Source organism: Myxocyprinus asiaticus, chromosome 34 (genome assembly GCF_019703515.2).
Source record: "Myxocyprinus asiaticus isolate MX2 ecotype Aquarium Trade chromosome 34, UBuf_Myxa_2, whole genome shotgun sequence".
Taxonomy (NCBI): Eukaryota; Metazoa; Chordata; class Actinopteri; order Cypriniformes; family Catostomidae; genus Myxocyprinus; species Myxocyprinus asiaticus.
The window spans coordinates 27,036,390-27,056,844 of record NC_059377.1 but is presented as its reverse complement, the minus strand read 5'-3'; the positions used below and the strand labels follow the sequence as shown (position 1 = coordinate 27,056,844).

The window sequence follows — 20,455 nt, the reverse complement described above, 5'->3', positions numbered from 1 at the left end:
TGCTGCCAAGAGAGCTCTGACTGGCAGACAGACAAAGTACAAAGAAAGAAAACAGAGTGGATTCAAGTACTGAGAGAAAGCGAATGAGAGAACAAGGGAGGAAACGAAGAAGAGCAGGAAGATAAAGAGAGCTTTAAAGTAGAGGTAAACGTTTTGTCCTTGCTCTATCTTTTTAATTATGTTTTCTTTCACTGGGTAGTGAACATCACACATTTAGACTATGTTCCAGAGGACATTGAAGAAAATATTGCATTTTGTCTATGCCAGAAACCCTTTATATAAAAACATGATTACATATAATGGATTTTCGTATTGGTTTACAGTGTAGGAGTTCACTTTTATCTATTTGGATTTGTTTTATTGTATTATTATTATTATTATTATTTTAACTATATATATATACCAGCATCAAATTGACTCTTAACCAGAAGCAACTTTGCTCTATTGCATAATGATCACATTTCTGAAACGTATATCTACTTTGTGATAGAACAGAGGGTTTAAGCTTTTATAATGTATGTACAATGGGTTTTGATTAAGCCAGATTAAAAAAATATATTTACTCTGTATATACACATAAATCATTGGGTTCTCAGGGACCCAAAACATACAGTAAAGACAGTAAAGTCAATCTCAGCAGAACATGAAACAAAACGTTTACTACAGAGTAAACATTCTGACAGCAAATTAACATTTGAGATATGTGTAATGCATGACTTCACAAAATCCAGATAATTACAGAAACAAGAATTTGAAGTGTTGCAAATTACATGAGCTTGGGCACTGACAGCTAATCAGCACTTTGAATGTGCTTGACATCAGACAATCCAATAACAGACTATCATAATTTCTTATTAAAAGCATCCCACTGTAGTGAGGTACTCTAAATTTAAACAGCCTCAGTCAGAGTCAGAAACAGAGAATGACATGAGGATTGCTTCTCACTCTATAAATAACCAGCGTACTTGCAGCGGGAATGATGGAGTTGTTGGACACAAATGCTTATCAAGACTTTCCATAACATTGCAATGTTTTAGACTGATGATAGACAGCCAAGCCTTAAACTTTTAGGACTGACTACTGACATATGTGACAGCTGCTTCTGTTCCATCTCCTCTTGCCCTATCTAGTCCTCTCAAACTTCCTTTATATTTCCCTCTCTTAAATCTTTGCACAAGGTATATTAATTTCTCCTTGTCTCATGCTTACCTCTAACCTCTTCATGTTGTGCACATGAAGAATTTCTTGTTGTGAAATCATGACTGTTAGAACAAGTAATGTGAACTGATCACTTTTTAATTAGACAGACGGAATCTCTGTATGACTTTCATTAAGTTATCTGGGTCAGATGGTTAATGGTGTCATCACTGACTGTGTTTACAAACACAAGAACATTCTAGAAATCTGAACAAGACCGCCTATAGTGTAGTAATCAGAATTTCAGGTCAAGGAAAGGCCTCATTCAGAATATCCTCTGTGACAGATTATTCATTTATATCAGTGCATGTCCATACAAAGGCAATTCTGGATGCACTGTGAATCTGGTAGTTGTGAAAAGTCTCTAGTATTAGATTATAACAGAGTAGTCAAAAAGATCCTGCATGTCTTGACTTAGTTTATTCGGTATATACTGACTGATATGATGATGTATACAGGAACATCACAATAGCTGTGAAGCATGTATCTCTTTTTTTAGAATATAGAATCCCTTTATTTGAATGTGGACTTTGTTACTGAGACTTTCATAGAACTATTACAAATTTATGGCTGCCATCCCTGATATAGTACAAACATGAATCATGATTATTTTAGCCATTGATTTTTTTTTTTCCTCCATGCTGTTTAATGCTCTTTATAACCGCTGCTGTAAATAGCTATTAATGTGCTGCTGTTATGTGTGGGCACGTCAAAGGCCAGGCAGCGCCAGCAGCTGCTGTGGTGTCATATGAGGGGTGACACTGGCAGATAGGAGTCGTGTTTGTGCTGTAATGAGGGATGTTATGTTGCAACACCCCTGAAATGATATAAACATTTCCAGAGATCTGTAGATCTGATCCAAATGACAGAAATGGTCACAAAACCATCGCAAGCACCATATAAGCGTACATTGTATTCACTGTATAATCAAGAAAATTGTATGCTCATAACTTGAGACTTGTATTTAACAGAATTGTTCAAAATGAGAAAGTACAGTTAGTGACATTAGTTTATAGAAAGGACTTTCTGTGTACATTGAAGTATGACCAAAGACAAATATTAGGCTGCAGAAAGGAAAAAATATCCCCTGAACAGATTAAAAAAAAATAAAAAAATAAATAAATAAATAAATAAATATCTGTTTCCTCTTTTCTAAAAACAAAGAACAGTGCTGAGGCTCACTGGGGGGAAAACTATTTGAACACTGAAATTTTTGCACAATACAGTAATACAGTGTGTGTGTGTGTGTGTGTGTGTGTCAAATGACATGAACTGGCAAGTACATCCAGTAAATGGCTGCAGAGATTCACTAATTCATCCCTGGTTGTAAAATTAGGAAATGTGTGTGTGCTTTCTGCATTGTGGATGTGTTATGGTCTCACCCATTCATTTCTGTATGTTTGTTCTGCATTGTGGCAGTTATTTCTTTTCTTTATTTGACAAAATAAAAAAAAAATTGTTCTGTGTTATAGTATTGCCAGTTATTTTTTGTTTGTTTGTGTAAGTGTGTGTGGGTGTGTATCATTTGCACTCTTTATGCTTAATAATCTATCCCCTTCATTTCTGTGTGTGACCCAAGGAGCGCATGATGGTTAATCTTGTAAATTCTTTGAAATTTAAAACAATAAAGCAAAGACGGAAGCACATCAAACATAAGTCTGGTTAATATTTTTCTCTTTTTAAATTAAAAACCATATTTTGCACACCTGTTGCTAAAATAAAAAGCAGTCCTTTGTGTAACATATGTCCTCGGTGAAAAAGGTTGTCATGGCAAATGGGTGGATTCACTGTGCGTTAAGGGCAACAGGACTGAGTCATATCTGTGCCTGAAAGACAGATGCCTTTTCACTTAAATGAAAAACAACAGCATCTGATTTTGAGTTCATGAATAAACCTTTGTGTTGTGGCACAGATTAAAGGCTTTAGGGAGAGGTGGGGGTGAGAAAGGGGATTGATGACAATGTGAGGGTAATTTAAGCAGTGTGGTATGGTATTTTTAGAAGAGATATAAGCACACCTGTCTATCACAGTCCAATCATGCTTGTTTGTTTGTGTGACTACATAGGGGTTACTTTGTTCTGTTTCTGATAGAAACGGTACATTCCCCATATAAACATAAGAAAAAAGTGCAATGTGCTGAAATTTAAAACAACCTGAGCAAAACTAAGATGAATTATGACAAATAAAAAAAAGAATTATATCATGTTTATACATGTGCTCCATTTTGTAAGATGCTGTGTCTGTATAGTTAAATATACAATGTGAATGCATATTTAACTATAATAATTACACATTCTTTATTACAGGCTGAATCCTATAATATGAGTCATATATCAATTCAAAGATACATTATATCCATTATTTAATTTAGAAATACAAGTGCATATTAGTTGTTGATGACATGCTATACTTCATCTAAAACTATTTATAAAATAGATATTTATTGTTTAATTATTATACAAGCAGTTTTCATATTTGTACTTTTAAAATAAATTTTTCACATTGCAAACCTAAAAAAAAGTGATTATAAAGAGAAAAAACTTCTAAGAAATTGCGAACGGTTGCAGCACATGAAAAATACACTTTCCCTTATCCATTTATATCAGTTTTAACCTGAATTCCTGATTGAAGAAAAAGTTTATGTACATGTTATTTGTCACCTCCTCAACTTGCCTGTAATAAACTCTAACCCTGCCTATCCTTTTTGGGAACTCCCCTACGAGACCACATGCACCTGTCTATCGCCCTCATGCTGCAAAATAGTAAGATGAGACCGAGTGTAAACCCATCCATGATATAAAGTTTGTAATTTATTGTACTTCTCTGTTTCTTTTTAGGTGCCGTGTGCTGACACTGATCAAGCCCCTCTCCTTCAGTAGTTTGAAAGTGTAGTGTGTCTGTCTGTCCATATAGTATCTTGGCCAACCAGTGCTCTGGTGAAAGCGTTACAACTTGAAATTAGGTCTGTCAGTTAAACCCTAAAAAGAAAACACTATAATACACAGAAAAGCCAACAACAAACCACAAAAACTACAACTTAAGTAAATCTCTTCAAGTGCTGTGGGTCTTTCTGAATAGGTGTCCATCAGAATTGGTTAGCCCTAACTGTTACCCTGCCAGAAAGCTAAAATTTAACCAGCCTACACACTACAATGGCTCCCAAAAAGAAGTCACCTCACCCCAAGAAGACTATTCCTGAACTGACAATCGTTGAGAGTGGAGTAATGGTCCCAGAGCCTGGTGTTAAGAAGCTGGAGGTTCCTCTTAACATTGATCAGCTGAATCGGCTCAATGGGGTGCCCTTGCCACCCCCCGTGATACGACCCGGGGAAAGAGGTTTTGGCCTGGGCAGCGAGCTCACTCGTCCCCTGCATGGATCTGCTCTGCTGGAGGAGCTGAGCCGCATGAGGCAAGAGCGATTCCTCACTGACATGGAAATGGCCTGCAAAACCAAAGCCTTTGATGTTCACAAACTAGTAATTTCCTCGGTCAGCCAGTATCTTCGTGAAGTCCTGGCCAAGGACCCTGGGATCAAACGACTGGAGCTCCCAACCCTCTCACCTTTAGGTAAGCAACAAAAGATAAAGTCCCAGAAGGTGCTCTTTGGTTGGGTTTCAGTCATTGCTGTAGAAATTATGTCCAAGGCACTTCTTGTACAAAATGCCTTTATTTTAGTTTTTATAAAATCTTTTTACGTTTTATACCAAAAGAAGTGACTTGGACTATAATTTCTCTACAAGCATCAAAAGATCTTAAAGTATAGCTGCTTTTATTAACGTTTCACTATTCATTCAAGTGTCAAAAGCAACTAGATCTGTGCCTGAGTTTATAGCCAGGCCATATTTTTGAACATGGTCAACTTGATTTTGCCAATTAAGGCTTCTTGCACCAACATCTTTTGTTGGTCCTGGAACAACATTTCTGTAAAATAAACACATTCTTAACCCTATTCCTATACCCAACCCAATCCTAACCATAACCCTAACCATAACCAACCCCTAAAATCAGAGGGAAATGGTTGGTTGATAAGAATGGTGTATAAGTCCCTAACCCTAAGCCATACCCTAACATTAACCCTAAAACTAATGTTAAAATCGTATTGGTTGATAGGATTGTTGCTCCAGAACCAACAATGATGTTGATGCAGAAACGTGCAACTTGGCAAAATCATGATCACCATTAGATTAGAACACTATACTAAATGTTATTTTATGTTTCATATGATACCTATTTTTGGAATTTCTCCTCCACAGGACTTGCCAATGTGATTACTTTTGCTTACCTTGGCCGCGTGCACATGTCCCTGTACACCATTGGATGCACTGTATCTGCAGCCAGCACCCTGCAGATCCCTCCTCTTCTGCAGATGTGCATGGACTTCCTGATGGCCGAGCTGAACACTCACACTTGTGTGTATGTATGGAACATTGGCACTGCATATGGTCTGATGCCTGTCAGTCAGGCCGCCCGACGCTATATTATGGAGAATTTTGCCCAGTTTTCTGAGACAACCCAGTTCAACCAACTCACCTTAGAGCAGATTACATCCTTCCTACAAGACGACAACCTAGTTCTGCCCTCGGAGGTCACCACCTTCCAGGTCAGATGCATCCACATTTTCACGTTGTTAACATTCCCGAGTTTGGTGGATGTGATTCTCCAGACCTCCGTTGATTAACATGGAGGATGATGGGCTAGTCCTGTGCATAGCAAATGAGAATGATTAAATGACTTTAACGCAACATACCTTAATAATTGTAGAATTTCTCAAAAGAATATCTACTGTTGTCATGTATAATGGACATAAAACAAGTTTAAGATGCAAAAAATATATTATTTCTTAAAATACGTTTTGGATTATGCCATGCATTTTGCACAACAGCGCCCTAATGTAGAGACACCACTGATGGATGGCTGGATGGTTGGATGGATGGAATAGTGGTTTCACAGACCCTTGGGATATCCTATTTATAAAGTGGCCAAAAACATAAATATGTCTGTATATTCAGATATATACAGCACATACTGTATAAAGAGATACAGCTACAGAGAGTCATGAGATATGTAGAGGATGAACATCATTTATATTTATTAAGTGAACTGAATCAGACACTAAATATGGATTACTTTAACTTTTCCTGGAACCTAGGTGGCCATGAAGTGGTTAGACTTTGACCCAAAGAGGCAGGAACATGCAGTAGAACTACTGTCTCATGTGCGCTTTGAGACCATCCCTGCTAGCGAGCTGGTTAGTGAGATCCAGCCTGTGGCACGTATGATGCAAGATCCTCGCTGTCATGGCCTGCTGGTGGATGCCATGAACTACCATTTGCTGCCTTACCAGCAGAACACACTGCAGTCTCGACGCACAAAGGTCCGTGGCAGCCAAAGTGCTCTGCTAACAATTGGGGGTCGCCCTTCACTAACAGAACGTGCCCTAAGTCGAGAGGTAAATATTAAATAAGCATTCCAAACTTTTGGATAAAGTCCTTGACATGTAAATCGTTTAATACTGTAATGCAGAGCTATTCAAATCCGCTCCTGGAGGGCCACAATTTTAGTTCCAACCATGCTCTTACATACCTTTTTTCAAAACATAGGATGGCAGGGGAAGAGTAATTTCTATCCATGAAGAAAGCTTGGACAAATCAGTACTATTCATCAGTACAGCGCTACCTGATTAGTTGCAGTAACTACAACCCAACCCCATCCCTACCCCTAAACCTAACCAACCAGGTAGCGCTTTCCTCATAAATATGAATGAGTCTTCCCCTGTCTTCCTAAATTTTGGAAAGCAGCATCCTGAAGACCTTGGGTGTTTCTCAATTCTAAGAATGCAAAGAATGGACTTGTGTTCTCATGGAGACTGGTCTTGTCAAGCCACCTTGGAAGAACAAACTCAGGAAGGACAGGAGGAGATGTGCTGCTTTGAGATGTGCTGCGATCTTCCTGTTGCGCAATTAACCGTCACAGCACATTTGAAGGCAGTGAGAGAACTACTTGCATTATCACACACCACTGACAGCATTATCATCATCACATCAGTGAGGTTTTCCAGGACTAGTAACATTTCAAAAGAATAAACTCGGTAAACAAATGTTTCCTTCATGTGTTTATTACTATATTAAAATGATGCCCAACAATACAACAAATGTTGGAGTATAACGGCTGTCACAAGCCATCAGACTTTCACGAGCTTACAGCAGTAAAACCACTGATATATCAGTGGGTAAAACACAATGATAAATGTCTTTCATCTGCCACCGTAGTACCGGGTTCTTGCTCAAAGTTACCATCTGATGCATCCTTGATATTCAGCCTGATCAAGAACACATCTGGGTAATTTTATGCATTCTCGGTACTTGCGTTCTTGACTACAGGAACTGAACTTCGGCAGTGGATGATAACATTGAACGAGTCCACAAGAGCGTAAGAACACAACAGAACGCACATTGAGAAACAGCCTTTGGTTAGCTTGTTCAGGTGTTTTTGATTAGGGTTGGAGCCTAACTCTGCAGTACGGTGGCCCTCCAAGGACGAATTTTAATAGCCCTGCTGTGATGTAATATGATGAAGAAAATTCATTTCAATTCGATTCTCTTTTAGTTGCTCACTCGTTTTACTGAGTGCAGGTGTTGTGGAGAGATCCTCGTGAAGGAATGGCCACATGGCGTCATCTTACTCAACTGCCAGCTAAGAGCTTCAACCAGTGTGTGGCTGTGATGGATGGATTTCTCTATGTGGCAGGAGGAGAAGATCAAAATGATGCCCGAAATCAGGCCAAACATGCTGTTGGCACCCTTAGCAGGTACGTTATCACAAAAAGTCATCAGCAGAACCTATCAATCATCGAAAGGCTGAAACATACCCTGAAGCAAGTCAAATCAAATCAAATCACTTTTATTGTCACACAGCCATATACACAAGTGCAATGGTGTGTGAAATTCTTGGGTGCAGTTCCGATCAACATAGCAGTCGTGACAGTGATGAAACATATACCAATTTACAATAACATCAAATTAACACAACACAATTTAAAGTCTAATATACACATAATTACACACAATACAATATACAAATAATAACATACACTGTACAGTATACAACACACACAATATAGATACACATTATTCAATAAAATAATATATATATATATATATATATATATATATATATATATATATATATATATATATATATATAGTAGGTTGTATTGTACTGTATTGACATTCAGGCTGTCGTACGTGAACACAGAAGCTCTCAGCTACGCAAGCTCGATTTCATGCATTGTTGCATTCCAAAATGTGTCAGACTGCATTTAATAACAACGCAAGTTCGTGTTGCATTCTCAGCATTGCTGCAAGGGGTGCTACAGCGGACATTAGTGTGAACTTTACTCTTCAGCAGTCAGTTTTTTCTTTCATGCCAACTACTGTCGTGGTGGAGCAACTGTTTGAAATAAATATCCAGAGCTAGTCAAAGTTTATATATTTATAGGAACTTACCTAAGTAACATGTCCAGTTTAATGGCACAGGCCATTGAAGGCAACTCTATCGCCCCCTTGAGTACTGAGGTTTGCTATCACTACAGTAACGCAAGAACGCACATTAATCGTGTTCAACCAGACCAATGTTGCAGTTCGCAATGCGGTGGCCAAGCACCTGCATCTGCATCCACATACTTGTATAAAGTTGTAAAAAATGTTTCTGGTCTAATACACATTTGACTGCATTATCTTCTGTTCCTCAGATACGATCCTCGCTTCAACACTTGGCTACATCTGACCAGCATGCGCCAGCGACGCACCCATTTCAGTCTAGTGGCCACCAATGGGCGGCTGTATGCCATTGGTGGCCGCAACACTGAGGGCCTCCTGGCCACCATTGAGAGCTATCAGCCCTCTTCCAACAGTTGGCAGCTGCGTACCCCAATGGATATGCCACGATGCTGCCACGCCAGTGCTGTCCTGCCATCTGGAGACATCCTGGTGACAGGCGGCTACGTCAACTGCGCTTACTCACGCTCAGTCATCCGTTATAGCATTGATGGCGACACCTGGAGTGAGCAGGGAGAGTTGGAGACACCCCGTGGCTGGCATTGCTCTGCAACACTAGATGGCAAGGTGTACGTGGTAGGTGGCAGCCAGCTTGGCCCCGGTGGAGTCCGCATTGATGTGATGATCATGGAGGTTTTCTCCCCTGAGACCGAGGAGTGGACCAGAGCTGCAACCCTACCCCTGGGAGTGAGCACAGCTGGTTTATCTCCACATGGAGATCACTTGTACCTTCTGGGTGGATGGAATGAATCCGAGAAGCGTTACAAGTCAGCCGTCCAGCGTTATGACCCAGCCACTGACAGCTGGTCAGCTGTTGAAGACATGCCAGAACCCATAGTGGGGGTGTCCTGCTGTGCCCTACCTTTGCCCCCTCGCCACACAACTCGGAGGCACCGGAACACCCCTTCTAATCAAGACCAGACTTCACAGCATATTAATGCATGAGAAAAGAAAGCAGGAGAAAGAGAGCAAGAGAGACAGTGTGAGAGAGAGAGTGATTAATAAGAGCTTAGAAAGAGGACAGTAGGAGAGATGGAAAGCTAGATAACAGAAAGTAAATTAATAATATAAGAAAGGGAAGACATTGTGCACAAAAGTCTTTTTCAGTCTTGTTCTTAAACTCCAAGTATGCCTTTCGGTACAATCGGAGTTCAAACAAGGACTGGAAGGGCCCACTTTAAAAAGAACGTGAAAAATGAAAGCTTTCAGCAAGGTGTGTGCTTCAGTTTCTGTGAATGAATTAGCTGTAGACATTGAGCCATACAGTTCTATTGAAAATACTAGTATCATGGGATGACAACAAACCAGGCTAAGTCAATAGTACCGAATCTAGCAATATATAATTGTATTTATCTGTATTTCAAATTATTTATTGCTTTTCATTTTATCTATTTTGACACAGTAACAGTTAAGTGATAATTAAGATGTTTTATGTGCCAAGAGGTCCAGGCCAACAGTCAATACCCCACACACAGAATACACAAATAGGCACCAAACTTGATACTGCACTCAGTGGAATTTGCATAAACTCACAAAGAATAAAAATCACACAGCCAGTCTTCAGTCCTGCTATCATCAAAACAAATTACCAGGGCTACTGCATTTCCCTTTGAACCCAGATAAATTTATTTTGTTTAAAGTCAAATTACAGAACCTGCCTTACCACATCTGTGGAGTGGTCACACTTAAAGGGACAGTTCACTGAAAAACGAAAATTCTCTCATTTACCTCATGCCATCCCAGATTTGTGGGACTTTCTGCTGAACACAAATAAAGATTTTTTTTTTTTTAGAATATCTCAGCTCTGTAGATCCATCCAATGCAAGTGAATGGTAACCAGACCTTTCAAGTTTCAAAAATCACAAATGCAGCATGAAAGTAATCCACAAGACTCCAGTAGTTTAATGTCTTGAGAAGAGATGCAATCACTTTGGGTGAAAAACAGATCAATATTTCAATCCTTTTTCACTATAAACCTACTCTTTCAGAATGTTAAAGTGGAAATAGTAAAAACGGACTTAAATATTGATCTGTTTCTCACCCACAGCCATCATATTGATTCTGAAAACATAGATGTAACCACTGGAGTGGTTTGGATTACTTTTACACTGCCTTTGTGGTTTTTGAAGCTTGAACCGTCTGGTCACCATTGACTTGCATTGGATGGATTTACAGAGTTGAGATCTTCTAAAAATCTTTGTGTTCTGCAGAAGAACGTCATATACATCTGGATTGGTATGAGGGTGAGTAAATGAGAGAATTTTCATTTTTATATGAACTATCCCTTTAACTAACCTGTACTTATGCATAAAATGTGATCTCATAAGACCAAGTAAAAATACCCAACAATAAGTGACTAGTCCAAGTGTAGGCAATGTAATATCAATTAATATGTAACAGAATTAGAACTGAAATTAATACAAAACATGGAAAATGTAGCAAGTTAAGGAGCCTTGAGGGCATCCGATTGAAAAAATAAAAATGCACACCAAATAAAAGCCAAACTGAAAAAAACAAAAAGGGTCTTTTCTTCATTGTAATATGCTGAAATGTGGAATCTTTCAGAACCTGCCAGCTCTCTTTGATAGCCGCCAACAAGAAACGGTTTAAGAGTATTTAGAAACTTGATGCATTATATAGTACATAAATGTGCTACATTAAAGCTGCCAGAGACAAATATTTTAAATACAGGCTCTGGCTTGTTAGACTCGTCTCAAACTACACTACACAAACCTAACACCAGACTTCCACATACATCTACAGTACAATACTTTCTGTATCATCTGGCAGAGCAGAATCTGATTCATATCAGAGGTTGATCTTTTGTTTATAGTCTCATTGCTTTTAGGTGCAATTCACCATATGCAAAACATTTTCCACACTACAAAGTGAACTCCATATTTAAAAAGGTCTGATCCAAGGACATCAAATTAGGGTTAAGTATAACTCAAGTATAGTGGGCAAAGCCATTTTAAAACAACTTTTTGAAAGTTTAACAGACAATATAATTGTATTTTGTGTGGAGGAGTATAGCATGTTAATTGTGAAGGAGCAACACCCTAGTTGTACTAAAATAAGAAAGAAAAAAAAAGACACATGGAAAACGTAAAATTTGGGCTTTTCTTTTATTTGTGTTACAAAGTCAAAAAGGTGGTCCTTTACTTGCCGGGGAGGATGATGCCATCATACTGAAAAGAGACAAAATAGGTAAGTTCATGACAGCAGAAAACACTAAAGCTGGACAGATGCTCAGACAAATACTGTCTAGTCAGAGAGACATTTTAACAGCCTTGGAAACCACTTTTGTTCAGAACTATTATCAATATTACCATTATGCTGACAGAATCTTGATCTGAACAAGCTACAACTAAGAATTTGTGTCAGCAAACATACAATTACTTTGTTTTAACAAATATTCAATTAAAGGATTGTGGAAAGGATATGTTCTATGTTCTTCAGTTATTTGCTATCATGAGCAGCACAACCTCATAGATCACTTTTGCAGAGAAGACACTTCCCTGGTACAATTTTAAAAATCCTTGAAAAGGCCTTTATAAAAATGGCCACAGGATAGTATGGACAGGATAGTAACTAGTTTTAAAAGCCCATTTGACTGCATTCTCCAAGTTTGAGTGAAAAACATTACCTTTCTCAATATTACTCAATATTATACATGACTGTAAAAATAATACATGGTAAATAGCTTCTACTCCGAAACGTACATTTAAGAATTTTTTTACTTAATTTGCATAGAGCTGTTCAGGTTGTAGTCCAAAAACCCGGAACAGAATTCGCCACGAGTTCCCTCTGGATTTTCCTATGATTTTTAAACGTAATAATAAAATAAGGTCTGTGGTAAACATTACTTGACGAAACGTGGACGTTTTGTTCTACAATCTAAATTACACACAGTCATACCTCAAATGTGAATTTTGAAGCAGTTGAATTATATATTTTTTTTAAACGCACAGCTGCTTCAAATTTCATGTTTGCTGTATGACTGCACGTAATTCGTTGTAGAACAAAACGTCCACGTTTCGTCAAATAATGTTTACCACAGACCTTATTTTATTATTACGTTTAAAAATCATAGGAAAATCCAGAGGGAACCCATGGCGAATTAAACTTCCGGGTTCACCTACAAATTGACATCACGGCTGAACAGCTCTATTGTGTACAACGCAAAATATTAACGTCAACTTAGAGTGATACATAAAGTAAAAGAATAACTGCGAGTTCCTTGAACTTCTTTAGCTTAATCCATAAAATTAAATTTTAAATTTCATCTCCTTTTCTCCCCAATTTGGCATGCCCAATTCCTAATGCTCACTAGATCCTGGTGGCGGCGCAGTTACTCAACCCAATCCGGGTGGCAGAGGACAAATATCAGTTACCTCCACTTTTGAGACAGTCATCCCACACATTTTATTACGTGGCTTGCTGGGAGCGTTACCATTGGAGACTTGGCGCATGTGGAGGCACTCATGCTATTTCCCATGCACAACTTACCATGCGCCCCATCGAGAGAGAATCGCTATATATCGACCATGAGCAGGGTAACCCATGTGTCTCCTCCCTCCCTAGCAACCGGGCCAATTTGGTTGCTTAGGAGGCCTGGCTGGAGTCACTCACAAACCTTGGATTCAAACTCACAACTCCAGGGGTGGTAGCCAGCGTCTTTGCCCGCTGAGCTACCCAGGCCCCCAAAATTTATATTTTAAGTACCATTACCTCAAGATCAAGTACAAAACTGAGGTTGTGGGGAATACCCATAAGCCCTTGCATAATTTAGGCACATTTGTTTTGTCAAAATGAAATTGTGGGCATTTAATTAGTTATATAAAATTCAGAGATTTTAGCTCTTTAGTGTTACGTATGTTGTTTTACTGTAATTACTTGAGTAAAGTCACAATTAAGGTGATTAGTGTTCCTTTTGGTGAAGTTGGATCCTGTTCAATCCATGTAATTTTTCCTTGTGCATGCGAATGTGCATAGCTGAAGTGCAGCTTTATCTGCACTTCTTTGGGGAATCGATTGTTTAATGACTGCCCTCAGTCATTTATTTTTGAGGCAATTAAATTAGAAGTATAATAATGTTATTTTGAAACAATGCGCTTTCAGTCTTTAAAACCTAAACGTGTTCCATACCTTTAAGTAAATTAAGTTGAATTAACTGATACATGTGTTTATCTAACAAAGGTTTAGTTATGCTGACAAAATGACCATAACTTGAATTAACTTAAAATATATGTAGCATTTCTGCATCACGCTTTAAGTAAATAAAAAGAAATCTTATCCAGTGTAAAAGTATACTGTACAAAAGCTATTTAGTTCAACAGCAGCTGTGCTGGATAATGGACTGCTTGGGAATCTGGGGTCAGGGTAAGTACAAAGTTTTAAAACACAAACCTTCTGTTGGAACCAGCGCATGGCCTCCTCCTTGCGGATACGGTGCTTTGCACCAATGCGGCCCTGCCTCTTCTTTTTGTCAGCAATGCTGAAACCAGGTCTGCCAAGAACCTACAGAAAAAAACAGTCAGATTAAGAATAATTATCCACTTCTCTGCTCCAGACACGGCAGAATTGGTTACAGTTTCAGGATCTTGAGATTGCCTTTTCTCTCACACTCCTTTAAACTGTTAAAATCAAAAAAGTTTAACCCACTGTAAATTGTATAGGTGTACTTTGATTCAAAACGTGATATTCATGTTACTCACCACGTAGAAGTCCAAACCGTAGATTCCAATGCTAGGGTCGTACTTGATGCCCAAATCAATGTGCTCCTGGATACCAAAGCCAAAGTTTCCTGTGTCTGAGAAGTTGTTCTTTCTCAACTCATACTCGCGCACCTGGACAAAGTATACAAAATATACCTGGACGTTAGAGAACCCACTACGTACACAACTCATCTATAACTAGGGCTGAGTAATGATACAGATTTCCCAGTTTGATTGTTTCACAAGCTCTCGATTCTATATCGATTCATATGGGTACATTTGTTACAATGTCAAATTGAATGCCCTTAAATTATAAAAGGAACCTTCTAGGCACAATTCGAAAATGTTACAATTTATATTTTATCATAAGTTTTTCCATCAAATTGGTCACATTTTAGCTTTGGAAAAATATTCAAATTCAGTCTATTCCAGCAATTAATGTCTTGAAATTGCATTTATTATGATGCATGTACATTTGTTGCATTTTATTGTTTACTTGCATAATTTACTATATTTACAAGTATTTACATTGATATGTAGAACACATGCTTAATCGGTACTGTCTCTTTAATACTAGCGGCATCAGCCTGTAAGCGCATATAACAAGAGAAGATGGATCTGTGGATCTCGTCCTTGCCACCACAGAACAAGTTAAATCAAACTCTCAACATGCTGTGAAAGGACTTCTGTGCCAATTACTTCAACTACTCGATCACTGGTGAGTGAAATCTGAACATTTACTAGCCAGTGACTAATCAGACATTTTACATTTACACATTTGGCAGACGCTTTTATCCAAAGCGACTTACAGTGCACTTATTACAGAGACAATCCCCCTGGAACAACCTGGAGTTAAGTGCCTTGCTCAAGGACACAATGGTGATGGCTGTGGGGATTGAACCAGCAACCTTCTGATTACCAGTTATGTGCTTTAGCCCACTACGCCACCACAGTTTGAAAGATCTATCTTGGGATTTAAGAATCGATATTGTTCAAACAAAGACAGCAATGCATCGGGAAATAGATATCTTCACCCACCCCCATCTATAACAAATGTCTTTAAACAATTAAGTTTAGTTATTTCTCACAAAATATCTTACACAGCCCTGGCAAACTTGTCTTAATTTTAATAAACAGTTTTTCTCAGGAGTTAACTTCTCACCTTCAGTCCCTTCTCCAGGATTTCCTCAGCCTTGGCACCACGAACAGTGCAGTGGACTGCAATCTTTTCATTTCTACGTATGCCAAAGGATCGCACAGTGTAGCGGGCTGGGAGGCAGAGTTAAAATTAGTGAATGCACTACCCTAGTCTTCCCACAGTTAATCCACATTAAAACTGCAGCTGAATAAAGCACAGAGTTTTACCAACAGAAAAAGGTGAGGAAAAGAACAAATGCTACTTACCCTTGGAGAAAACAGGAGTCTGGCCTGTCAGCTGTTCCAGCACCTTAGCAGCTCGTGTCAGTCTGTCACCACTCTCACCTACACAGATGTTCAAGCACAGCTTGCGGATGCGCAGCTCCCTCATAGGGTTCTCCTTTTTCTCACCCTGTTCCTGTACAATGAAATTCATAACAACTAGCTGTCATGACTGCAAAGTTCCATCACAACCTCTGAATTGACCAAATGATCTTATATTACAGATGTAAAGCAAATAAATACACAGATATTGGTTCCGAGTTATCAATTACATTATTCTCTCAGATGTAGCATTTTTTATTGGTAATCTTGTGAAAAATGTATACGATGGCATATCTCGTGACAACATTCACACTTTGATGAGCGAACAGCAATTTAAATCACTTATATACACTCAAATCTCAAGGCAGACTTGTAAGTTACTCTTCTAAACCCCGAACCACTTGTATTGTAGAAACGGGTCCCAATGAAACATGTCCGGACATATCCACCATTTGGAGAGCTGCTGCAAATACGGAAAATTAAGCCGGTAAACCGTAATTTCTGGCATTTTAATCCTTAATGGAACGAACGCGCTGTTTTTCCGGACCGTTATTTCAATCGAGGTATGCTTTGTATTCAAGTAGGCACATAGGTAACTTTATGTGAGTCAATGCAGTCTCGGCTTTTTAGCACACTGTGAAGGCAGCTCCTGTTAGTTGGAATATCCAACGCATCTAAACGTTCTAGCTAAAAATAATGACACCAATTTATATGTCAGAGCAAGACCGAATAAGAACGGCGTGTTTCTCTTGACTAGTATCTCAAAACAAGCAGATGTTTGTTGATTTCAATTACACACCATCATGATCACAATTTCTGTTGTACTCACCGCCATGTTTGATCACTGAGAAAAGGACGTTGTACTTCCGGCGCAGGATATTTATGCTGCGCTTTTTCACGTCCACAGTACTACAGCGCCTATCAGGTCTCCTTAAAATGTTTATGTAGATTGGTATTACGCTCCCCCTAGTGTTTAAATTCTGTGTTGTTAAAAATTAATGTTTGTTTAAAAAAAAAAAAAAAAAAAAAAAAAAAAAACAGCGCCTATCAGGCTTAGTGCGGTAACTTCCGCCAACGTTTGACAGTTCTATACTGGACACGATCAGAGAATATTTAGCAGAAACGGGCCACTTCGATTTAAATGAATGTGAGAAACTGGAACGCCCAACCAAGAAGCTCTAGTGCCTAACAGTCAACTGATGTAGAAAGGAAGTCCCGCCTCACAGGTAAAAGAGCCAATCATCTTTTAGATACAGACATCGCCAGTCAAGCCTCTCGCTTCAGCGCATGCATTTTAGCTATACAAGCCGGGGAAATTGCGTGTTTAGCTTAATATGAGTTAAAGAAGCACAATTTATGATTGCAATATTATCACATTTAATTACTAATTTTAAATATGTTATTTGATCGTTATCTTGACCAACCGTTTTTAAGATTTCGGTGTTCCCCCATTCATTTTATGCACTGGCATAAATGGAAATAGTCTCCCGAGTGCGTTCCAAAGATGGCCGATAGTGGACGGACTTGCTAGAACGACTTTGACACGATGTGGCTGGCGATTTTTAGGCTACCTGTGTATAACCCTCCTAGCTATCATTACACAATATTGAAGTAGAGGAAGAGTATTTATTAAAAAAGGTTTCTAATCACCTGTTTTGGCTGAGTTTTATAGCACAGCAATATTGAACATAGTTTTCCAGGCCCGAATAGTGAAAATTATTTCAACATTTACTCACCTCTCAGGTCATTCCACATCTGTTGCTGTTAATTTCCCCAAGGAACACAGATGGAGATTTTAAAGTAATCTTCACACTGCTCTTTTCCATGTAATAACAGTTAATAGAGCTTTCCAGGTTGTAGTCCAAAAACCTGGAAGAGAATTAGCATTTTTTTAGCCATGGGTTCCCTCTGTATTATCTTATGGGTTCTTATAATGGCAATTTTGGATTCTTGTGTAAAATAAGGTCTGCGGTAAACATTACTTGAAGATACTTTTGTTCTGCAACATAAAGTACACGCAGACTGTCATACCCTAAATGTGAATTTTAAAGTTGTCGTGTTTTGTAAAAAAGTATGTTGCTATTAACCATTACGAAATCGAGAGTTCAATGCAAATATGCCGCAAACTTGCCACAAATTCGCCACAGACAATTTTCACATGCAAAAGAGCTTTAAGGCAAACTTGCTCAAATTGTCCATTGTTGGCAAAGGTTTGCCGGAGGTTCACAACTACTGGTGAAGAGCTGCAAACATCTGGCAAACATTTGCGGTGAATCAAAAGCTAATTTGCATGAAAAAATAACGAACTGCAAATTTGCGCCAAGTTTGCAACTAGTTTAGATTTTTTGTAAGGGAAGTTGGTGGTCCTTTCACAGTGATTTTCCATTTCGTCAGGCACTTACACTCATATACTTGTGGTTGTTGTAGTCCTTATTTAGCCACTTGTTAGCAACATTAATTTTTTAAAAACATGGCGGCTTCAAAATTCACACTTGAGGAATGACTGTGTGTAACTTATGTTGAAGAACAAAACATCTATGTATCTTCAAGTAATGTTTTGTTCTACAACATAAATTACACACAGACTGTCATACGCCAAACTTGAATTTTAAAGTCGTTGTGTTCTTATTATATTGTGGGTCAATTTGAACCTTTTACATTTTTGAGCTGTCTGAAATACTGGTTAATACATACTAGTATGTTGTTATGTTGGTTTCTCACTACCCTGAGAAGGGAAAAAGGAGCTTTTTCACACTTTTTCAGTACTGCAACAGACTTTGCCAGACACAGATGGTAAAAATTGAGCTCTCATTTCCATTTTCAAACTATTTGAAATATAGGTTTGGGGAGTAACGGAATACGTGTAATGGGATTACATATTTAAAATACAAAATATAAGTAACTGTATTCCACTACAGTTACAATTTAAATCATTGGTATTTAGAATACAGTTACATTCAAAAAGTATTTTTATTAATAAAGAGATTTGCATGTTATTGTCATTTGTTCCAGTGGCGCCTGCAGCTGTACGGCCATACGCACTGTGCGTGCCATGAGCGCTCCGACTGACCTGAGAAATATTTACTCTCAGAATATTTCACCAATGATGAAATGTATCCCGTATTTCTTTTGGCTGTTTAAAAGAACTAGCGATGACCAATTTGTGAATGAATAATTCTTTTGAGTCAGTTCTTTCCAGTGAATTGGCCAAACGGGCTTACAAAACTGTCTGAATCGATTCGTGATTCAGTACAATTCGTTCGGACCGCTCTCTCACAGAATCATTTGGAGTGGTTTCTCACATAGTAAAACAACATCGGGATATTTACGAATACAGAGAAAAAACAGCGCTGAATACAGTGGAAATTTACCTGCAATCAATTGAGACTTTTTGAGAGGTAACTTTGAGAGGTAACTTCAGCTAATGCTGTGTCATGTGAACAAGGGGCTGTTCAAACTAAATGTGTTTTTGCATCCGCTCATGCTGTTTTTCAATCAATAGCACGAGAACAGTCTGTTCTGAATGGTTACTGGAAGAAATGTTTCAGCCAGTAGTTACATGAACGCTACTCATACTCGAGAAAAAAAACTTTCTCAAAGTCACCAGAATTGAGTGCTTTGGTGTTGTTTTTGCAAAAAAATTCTCTCAGGGGAGCATGCCCCCGGACTCCCCTAGATATAAGGTTGTACAAGGCAGATTTCTGTGCGTACCCTCAGATGAAATCCTGCAGGCGCCCATGATTTGTTCCATTTAATATTTAGTTTCTTCATTTGGAAAACATTTTATCCATATGAATGAATGAATGTTATGTTTAGATAGTGCTGTTCTGACACTACACTCAAAGCACTTAACATACTGAACAGAGGACTCTCCTCACCCACCACCAGTGTGCAGCATCCACCTGGATGATGTGACGGCAGCCATTGTGCACCAGTATGCTCACCACACATCAGCTGTTGGTGGAGAGGAGAGAATACAGTTATATAGCCAATTCAAGGATGGGGATTATTAGGAGATAAGGGCTAATGGGAGGAATTTGGCTAAGACACAGGGGTTACACCCCTCCTCTTTGCAAGAAGTGCCCAGGGATTTTTAGTGACCACAGTGAGTCAGAACCTCAGTTTAACATTTCATCCAAAGGATAGTGTCTTTTTACAGTATAGTGTCCCCATCACTATACTGGGGCGTTAAGACCCACTCAGACCACAGGGTGAGCACCCCCTGCTGGCTTCACTAACACTTTTTCCAGCAGCAACCTTAGTTTTTGCCCAGGAGGTCTACTGCCAGGTACTGACCAGGCTCAACCCTGCTTTGCTTCAGTGGGTAACCAGTCTAGAGCTCCACAGTGATTTGGCTGCTGGCTATATAAATGATGCAATCCAAAGAGAAATTGAACAGCGGTGAAACATTTTATTAAGATGTGTTATATTCATACGAGCTGACAGAAAGGTACACTATATGGCCAAATGTTTGTGGACACCCCCTTCTAATTAACAAATTTTGTTGCTCCATTAAATCCAGTA

General features: G+C 38.7%; 2 protein-coding genes across 3 annotated transcripts; one reads left to right on the top strand and one right to left on the bottom strand.

Annotated features, from left to right (window-relative positions):
* Positions 1–11,273, top strand: LOC127425408 (kelch-like protein 31). The gene is made up of 6 exons (XM_051671407.1): positions 1–144; positions 4,035–4,764; positions 5,451–5,797; positions 6,347–6,646; positions 7,830–8,005; positions 8,948–11,273. Exons 2-6 carry the CDS (start codon positions 4,350–4,352, stop codon positions 9,696–9,698), a joined length of 1,989 nt encoding a protein of 662 aa, XP_051527367.1. The 5' UTR covers positions 1–144; positions 4,035–4,349; the 3' UTR covers positions 9,699–11,273.
* A 586-nt stretch (positions 11,274–11,859) lies between these two features.
* Positions 11,860–16,895, bottom strand: LOC127425450 (60S ribosomal protein L11). Of its 2 annotated transcripts, none has more exons than XM_051671476.1 (6): positions 16,761–16,895; positions 15,875–16,025; positions 15,633–15,739; positions 14,471–14,602; positions 14,163–14,273; positions 11,860–11,941 (listed from the first exon to the last, which is right to left on the bottom strand). In XM_051671476.1, the coding sequence occupies exons 1-6, from the start codon at positions 16,764–16,766 to the stop codon at positions 11,912–11,914; spliced, it is 537 nt and encodes a 178-aa protein (XP_051527436.1). In that variant the 5' UTR covers positions 16,767–16,895; the 3' UTR covers positions 11,860–11,911. The 2 variants fall into 2 exon arrangements, with proteins under 2 accessions (XP_051527436.1, XP_051527435.1); XM_051671475.1 differs by having other exon boundaries at positions 16,731–16,781.
* Between the last annotated feature and the right edge of the window lie 3,560 nt (positions 16,896–20,455).